Consider the following 8,509-nt stretch of genomic DNA (forward strand, 5'->3'; position numbering starts at 1 on the left):
CAAGCCAACCAAATAGTGCAGTAGCTATTAAAACATGCATAGTTGAAGTATCAAGAAGCAGTCTGGTTAAGGCAACCAGGTATCGTCACTGCTGCAACAATGTCATTTAACCATTGCTCTGTGGTTATAACAACCAGATAATTAGTTGTTCCATATTTTACTATTTAATCTGGTTGACACAACCAGAATTCTGTTTGTGACAACTATATTGTTTTTTCCGTGTAGGATTAATAGCCTAGAAAAAGAGATTACTTCTAATAAACGCAAGTCCGGAAATCAAAGTCTAAAAGAAAAGAAAAAGAATTGCAGGCTTTTTCGAAAGAGGTCGCTGCCAAACATCTGTCAGATTGTCAGTAAAGCCATTGTGTTTACGATGCTAGAACTCGACCCAAAATCTCGGTCTGAGCAATGTGTAGCTAACAAAATCGCCGCTCTTTCGTAAAAGTTGCAAATTGATTGGCTATAAATTTCTCGACCCGAATTCTAGCGTCGTAAACTTGGAATTTGAAAACTACAATTATCGACATTTTAAATTCCGTCTCCTATCTTATCGACACTGATCGAGTTCGCCAGCGGCTTTAGGATTCCCTTAATACCGCGACTCTGTATAAGTGCGTACTAACTATTTCATGGTGCTTACTGATTAATACGGTAATTTATTGCTGATGTAGCTAAGCTACTGTTTGGATACATGTACATTCATCTACAGCATCTACCGGAAGTCATAAAGTATATTTTTATCTATACCGCGCTGCTTTGCGTTTCATCGTTAAAAGACCGATTAGCGATAACAGTGTTTGGTTTTGCAGAAAAAAAACGCGCTTTAAATGAAACGGCTGTCACAGGATAATTATATCCTCTGCTGTGCATAACGGGCTGCAGCTGATTATGAAAAAACACGAGTCGTGCGCGTATGGATAATTGCTAATTTAAATACCAGATTTCGCAGCGTTAATAACGACGTGAGAAACATCTTGTATTAATCGCGGCCGATACACGTTACTCAAGAATACAATGTCGTTACGCGACAGAAATTTTTTCGCGTCAACTGTAAACGGATATTCAGAAAATTTCCTTCGGCAACTCGCGATCTAGTCCAATTAAACGTATCGGAGTAATTTCATGGTCTGACAATTTGCGGCGTATCACACAAAGCCGTCACTGGTAACGTTCGCGTACTTACTTGCTCCCAGTCTTCTGCCGCACCAAGTTCCTCCTTCATCCGCCCGTTATCGTCGCTATGAATATTTAATGCTGACGTCCAAGATTCACGCAGAATCAATTACTGTATGTTATTACTTCACTCGTTCGCTCGACGCCGGAATAAGCGTTTATGAATCAATCTTTATTCGCGTTAATAGGTACAAATGGAATCCGTCAATATAAATGGCCATCTTTATACAGGTTATTCCTGTCTTTCCTTTGATACTCCACTGTCATTACGTAAGATTTTTCATCGTTCGAAATCGATAATTTGTTACGCTTCAATAAAGTTTCCTTCCTAATGGAGTTTTACTGTGTACATTCAACATTATCTATCTTCCAGTGCACCTTCGTGATTATGAATTTGAAGACGGTTACGAAGTAATCTTCAACTTCAACCGGAGGTTAATTCATTCACTCTTTTTAGATAATAATATAAAGAAAGATTAATCTTGTGATTAACAGTTAACCAGAAAGTGAAAAACTGAGCCTTAATGTCTAATCGATAAGCAAATATGTGTCCCCTTTCCTAACGATGTTGCAACCCATCGAATTTTGGTGCTTTTTTTTCTTTTTCTCTTTAATCACGCGTTTAATATTGCATGTCTCTGTCAGCAGCTACTCTGAAAGCGAAAGAAGGGAACGAAGAGCCAGTCTTTTAATTAAGACGGGACAAAACAAACTGAAATACAAAACCGACAAGTATTCTTGATATCGAGTATATCTTTGTCTTGAAGAGTCGCTGCAACGTTTGTCTAACATTTTACTAAACCAGTTTTTTTCTACTTATTAAAGAGGTATGTCATACTCGTTCGCGCATATTTTTGCTTGCGTCGTCCTTGGTGCGTTGAGATGTCGTATGCATCAGTCGAGCCTCTCTATGTCCGCGGCGATTAATTTTATTTTGTCGTTGATGTTTATTACCGCGGGAATTTTCACGAATAGAAAAGTCTTACAATCGCTCGCGCATTCATGTATCGCGCGGCATCGCGATTACAAATTTTGATCTCGTCGCGAGATCTCGCGCGTCGAGAAGAGGCGCGATATTCGTCACCGTGAGTAACGAGCGAACTATTCGGTTACGCAAACGAGTAAAACGTGGCCGATTCTTTATCAAGGATTTCGGCGAAGCGCCAAATAAATCGATTATCCACGAACGAGGCGACGCGACACACGGCCGTAATAGCCTTCGAAGTCACGCTCGTCCGTTCGCGGCGACAAATCGAGTGCCGAAATCCCGAACGGAGCTTCGAGACGGAATTCTTATAATGTGCGAACTCCATGCCATTTTTAAAGCCTATGTGCGTTTCGAAAACACCTTACAGGATATACCGGCTATGCCGTGGCACAGTTTCGCAAGTCTTCGCAGTCGCGAACAGCATCAGTACGACACGTCTGTTTCATGCGGGTGCCCGGTTTAAGTAGTAAGAGCAGCAATGAAATGCGCGAACAATGAGCCAATGATATTTTTTACGTTTCGAAAACTTACATCCCGATGTTTCATAGACGTCCGGGATAAAATCATTTACGAGTGCAAATACGGAAGGAATCGAAGATCTCTCTGCTAAGATTATTTGAAGCGATCTTATTTGAACGCAAAGCACGCTTCTAAATCTTTATTACATGTAATCAAAGATAATCAAATCAATTCTTTACTCGGCAAAAACTCCTGCGAGCTGTGTCAATACAGCTGTGATTACCAGTCATGACACACATAAGAACAGCTGATCTTTGCACGCCAGTTTTCAAACTGTAAAAAACCAGCCGCGTTTATTTAGCACGTGTGATTTGACGGTAACGCATTGACGAGAATTCGACCGTTGTAGTCGAAGCCCCCTGTACTGGGATAAGAAAACAGTATTGCTTCAGAGCATTGTTCGAGAAAACATTGCCGAATAGTAAAAGAGGGAACGCGAGTATCATTGCGATTGCCCCCAGAAAAAAAAGTTTCTTTGAAATCAAACAAATTTTCTTTGGATTTTGACCTTGCTGGATTTTTGTTTCATTTCAAATAAATGATTTTTTTACCTTGACTACCATTTTATTCGATTGAGTTCCTCTAAGAAAATTCATATCTATTTCTTCAGATCTACCAAAGTAGATTCAAAGAAACAGATTTCAACGTATCTCATTTGTTTAACCTAAATAAATCTTTTTTCTGGGTGTGCGAGAAACAAATCTCTAACAACGTGAATTCTTAATTATAACGCGCGAATGTTAACTTTACAGCGAGGATCCCACGAACATCTCCAAGATTGTTAAAGCGTATTAGCTTGTTTAATATAATTCAAAGAAATGATTTCTTTACCTTGATTAAAATTTTATTCAATTGAAACTCTCTAAGAAAATTCATATCTATTTCTTCAAATCTACCAAAGTAGATTCAAAGAAACAAATTTCAACGTATCTCATTTGTTTAACCTAAATATAGTAAATCTTTCCTGGGTGTGCGAAAAACAAATCTCTAACAACGTGAATTCTTAATTATAACGCGTGAATATTAACTGTACAGCGAGGATCCCACGAGCATCTCCAAAATTATTAAAGCGTATTAGCTTGTTTAATTTAATTCAAAGAAATGATTTCTTTACCTTGATTAAAATTTTATTCGATTGAAACTCTCTAAGAAAATTCATATCTATTTCTTCAAATCTACCAAAGTAGAGTCAAAGAAACAAATTTCAACGTATCTCATTTGTTTAACCTAAATAAATCTTTTTTCTGGGTGTGCGAAAGACAAACCTCTAACAACGTGAATTCTTAATTATAACGCGCGAATGTTAACTGTACAGCGAGGATACCACGAGCATCTCCAAGATTGTTAAAGCGTATTAAGCTTTATACATCACAGTCTACTTAGGACAGACCTCGGCAAAGTGAGCAATCTTACCGTTTTCTTCCTCGCCTTCTCGCGGTCCCGCTTTTATAATGATATTCCATTTTGTTAACGTCGGGCGCAAAGTCGGTAGCCATGATCCGTTTCCACGCACCGGTGCACCCGGCTCCGCCGCCACGTCGTCGTTCTGGAAATCCAAGAACGAGCAACTGCGAGATGAGTCGGATAGTCGCGATGCGGTGCGAGCCGCCACGTTCTCCGTTGTTGGAAACCGATGTATCATAAAGAGTGGGCAACAAGTAAATATATCATCTCAATTGATAGCCCAAACGCTAATTGCGGGACTTGAGATACCGTGTCGCGCGTGACAGCTCACGCGGTCGCGAGTTGCACAAAGCTGCGGCGCGAAAATTACGTAAATGCGTGAGACCTTACCTTGTCACCTGAGTAACGCGAATCGATAAATTTCGAGAGAAGGTTTAAGATAATGCAGCGGGATTTGCATGCGTAATAAACTTAAGCGGCTTGAATTGTTTACCCGTCACAAATTGAAATTAAAATACAAAAACGTACGTCTAGCGCGTGTAGAAACCACTCCGTCGCGACAGTATATGAATATGTTAATGAATTTTGCTATTCGCTTTATAATTCACGTCGAGACGAAGGTCCGAGCGCGACTGTCCGCGATAAGCTAATTAAATTAAGAATTCAAGATCATGACACGTTTCTAATAGGTGGAATATGTTACGCGGTATTAAGTTTTAATGAATATCAAATTACCCGACTGTTATGGTTTTCATTGACTCGACGGTGTGACTCAGACGATTCGCGCAAATGAATAACCGACTAGCGAAGCGATTGTTCGACACTCCAGATACGAGCGGTTTCGTGGTAGAGCAAACACTTTCGCGTGCGTGATCACTCTACTCTTGACCCTCTTGAACTGACAATGACCCAAAGTCAAGATCTGGTCCATGTATGCCTTGCCATCAATTAAAGCGAGTACTCTTCGTGGCTAACGAAGTGTGTCCCGGGAATGCCGGACCTTTGCCATTTCGCTTCGTGAATCATTACAATGCACCTTTCATCCTCCAGTTCGCGCTCGAAAGATTCGAGTGCCCCCACGTACCTCCCAAACGTTCAAGGTTCCCTTCTAAGGTCATTACGATTTTTCGTTTCCGAAATCCGAGTCCGAGGTCACGAGATTCGGATCACAATGATCCGCAACGAGATCGTAATCGTAGAAGGACAAAAAGCGCGCCCGTACAAAACAAACTGGGAACAATTCTCACCCTCCCCATCCATTCTCTCTTTATTTGGAGGTATCAACTCACCATCCACGATGGTGAGAGTCTGCGGAGTCCTTGCATGTCATTGTATGAAGATGCGTGAAAACAAATCGATATAAATTCATTGTATCGATTAAAAAGGCTAGGGAGCGGGGATTTTAAGAATAGAAAAATATATAAAATAATAACAACTCTCAAAGTTCAAAAACTGAAATTAATAAGTGCGCGCGAATACAAACGTGGCTGTTCATGTGTTAAAATATAATTGGTTTTAATTTCATTTAGTTTCATAATACAATAAAGGAATTTCGGCTCCACTTTGAGAGCCATCTTGAGCGTTAAATAAATTAAATTATATGGGACTAAATTAAACATACCACGGATATTTTCACACACGAACAATCGAGTTTGTACTTTCGTGCTGTTATTAATTTTGATTTTTTTTAATGTATAAATGTATACTATTTCTTTTAATACTAGAACTATCAAAGTTCAAATAACTAGATTATAAGTTTTTATTAAATCTATAACGCTGCATTTTCTGAAGTGACTTTTGTTGCACAATATAAGGATGATTAAAGTAATTAATTAATTTTCCCTCTTTATCTTGTTTCCAGGCTCACGCACAGTATTATATTTATATAATGGAAACGAGATAAATCTCCGATAGTTTTAGCATTAAATAGAACACCCTTTACTTTGGTTTTCATCACGCGAATAAGTTTCGACAAAATGTCCTTTTATGCTTAGTTTCGTGGCCGCCACATGTGAATATAAGATTAAGGTTCGAGGGAACATAATAAACGAGCAAATTGCACTTTTTACAGATTAGAGTGCCGCTAAAGGTAAACTTTTCGGTCAGACCGAGAGACGTGGTCGTGTCGATCGCAAAGAAACACCTGAGCTGCGGCCTGAAAGGCCATCCGCCAATTCTTGCTGGAGATTTCCCAAACGAGGTCAAACTGGAGGAATCCACTTGGGTAATTGAGGACGGAAAACTATTGCTGATTAATGTGGAAAAGGTGAGCCGTTGGGCGCGGTAGCGGGTCCTCACGCGACACTTTTCTCGCAGCCTCGCCGATCCTCGGCCATGCCAGGACGCGGTGATTCCGCCAGTTCTAAGATTGTCCAGCCGCAGAGATTTAAAATACGTGTGACCGATCGGTTTAACGAATCTGGCAGACCGACATGTCCTTCGATAGCGAGTTATGGCATTTAATTAAGCGCTTATCCAATTAATTATCTCGTGTCCGATCAGGTAAACATTTCGTGACTCTGCCAGATGTTATCCAGTACTACATCTCTTGAAACTCTGTATTATAATTGATTACCGCATACATTATGATGAAAATTGATTATTCGATAAAGGCTGAAAATATCGATACGTACTTAAAAAGAAAGCAAGTAAAATCAGGATACTGTACAATTATAATATATGTACATTGATTAGTTTTATTAATCCGTTGTGTAATAATAATGTAACAATCGCAATACTTGGTGTAATTGGCAATGAAATTGACGTTCGCCGATTACAGGTGAATAAGATGCAATGGTGGCCACATGTTATAACAAGCGAGCCTGAAATCAGCACGAAGAAAGTGAACCCCGAACCTAGTAAGCTCTCTGATCTCGACGGAGAGACAAGGGGTCTCGTGGAGAAAATGATGTACGATCAGAGGCAGAAGGAATTAGGACTCCCGACGTCCGATGAACAGAAGAAGCAGGACGTCATCAAAAAGTAAGAATATCTTCATCGCATATTAATGCCGACATATTGAATTGACTGCTGAATTTCATTGAATTTTTCTAGGTTCATGCAACAACACCCCGAGATGGACTTTTCGAAATGTAAATTCAATTAAAATATTTATGCTTAACGATACTCCGGTACTACACATTGAAACTTTCGCGATACATCTCGCTTTTCATTATCATAACACAATGTGTGATCTTCTACGCTCGTCGTTACCTGTATCGTTGAAGATGAAAGTCTACACGATCGCGAAGATGGCAGCACAATGTTAGACTGTGATGCCACGTACAGAGTTCTGCTAATGCGGTCGAAATATTGTTCAATTAATCTCTTTGCCTTTTTTTCTACGTTTTCCTTGCTTTTTCTTATACTTAAAGAAAAACACAGAGATTCATTGCGTAGTTACAAATATTATTTTCTGTGTTACGCTTATCTATCGAACTCATTTAATGGAATAAAGATAGATTAAAATTGTATTAATGAGACGCAACTTTGAAAATAAAAATCTAATAAAACTGTTTTTCTCTTCATATCCTAATGTATCTTTTTAGCATATAATCACCGATGTGTAGTCCAAACGTAAGTAACTGCGATCTTCTTCAGTGTGTCACATCAGGTCATCGTAAATTGTTGGCAATTACTTTAAAGAGAGAATTGTTTATTGAGTCAGGCCTGTCATTTTTTAGATTCAGTTTGTTGATCGTACTGACAACGTTATCTTTTAAGCTCAACTGATTTTCCGATGTTCATTTTGTGCTTCTTGTGCGATTTCATGGTGAGTGGTTCTCCAAGTTCTCTAAAATAAGGCTCTTTTACCTTTCCGCCTAATATTGACGGATTACAATTACAGTTTACCATCATGAAATTAAACTTTCCACATATCCTGGAGCCCACATGGAGCATGAGATGAGACATCTTATTTCGTCATTGGTTCGAATATAGCTACTACATAAATGTGTAAAATCCGATCGGCAACCTCCACGTGCACATTGGGTTACGCTGATGTCGACGGTAATGAACGAAAATACAAGGGTTACTTCAAAAAGCTGTAACTTGGCGAAAAAAATCGCAGTAACTTCTTTTTTTTAACTTGAAGGGAAAAGTACACACTTTTTGATACTTGAAGCAAAATTAGCGAGGAAAAATTTCCTACGCCCGGGCACCTGGCCAAAGTTGGTTACTTTTTAGGTAAAAACATGTCCTTACATTTTAAAAGCTACAGCAGCGCAGATGCATTCGAGGAAAAATCTGGTGACCAGTTTTGAAGCTGAGAGTGCAAGCTTTAATTTAAAAAAAAACGATCGTGCTACGATGATTTTTAACGGAGATATCGTCGGTAATGTCGAAAACACAAGGGTTATTTCATTGAGCTGTGATTTGGCGAAAAAAACCGTAGGAACTTCTTTTTTTTTATTGAAGAGAAAAGTA

The 8,509-nt window shown here is 39.1% G+C and overlaps 1 protein-coding gene across 1 annotated transcript in view; it reads left to right on the forward strand.

Moving 5' to 3' along the window:
- The window catches only part of LOC105559049 (nuclear migration protein nudC), a 105,661-nt gene extending 98,060 nt beyond the window's left edge, over positions 1–7,601 (forward strand). Inside the window, exons 5-7 of the mRNA XM_012007062.1 lie at positions 6,156–6,350; positions 6,864–7,066; positions 7,139–7,601. Coding sequence (XP_011862452.1) covers positions 6,156–6,350; positions 6,864–7,066; positions 7,139–7,190 — 450 coding nt within the window. The 3' untranslated portion in view covers positions 7,191–7,601. The remainder of the gene's footprint in view (positions 1–6,155; positions 6,351–6,863; positions 7,067–7,138) is intronic.
- Positions 7,602–8,509: the final 908 nt, after the last annotated feature.

The sequence above is a fragment of the Vollenhovia emeryi genome, unplaced genomic scaffold, assembly GCF_000949405.1.
Source record: "Vollenhovia emeryi isolate VEMERY1.0 unplaced genomic scaffold, V.emery_V1.0 DF939293.1, whole genome shotgun sequence".
Lineage (NCBI taxonomy): Eukaryota > Metazoa > Arthropoda > Insecta > Hymenoptera > Formicidae > Vollenhovia > Vollenhovia emeryi.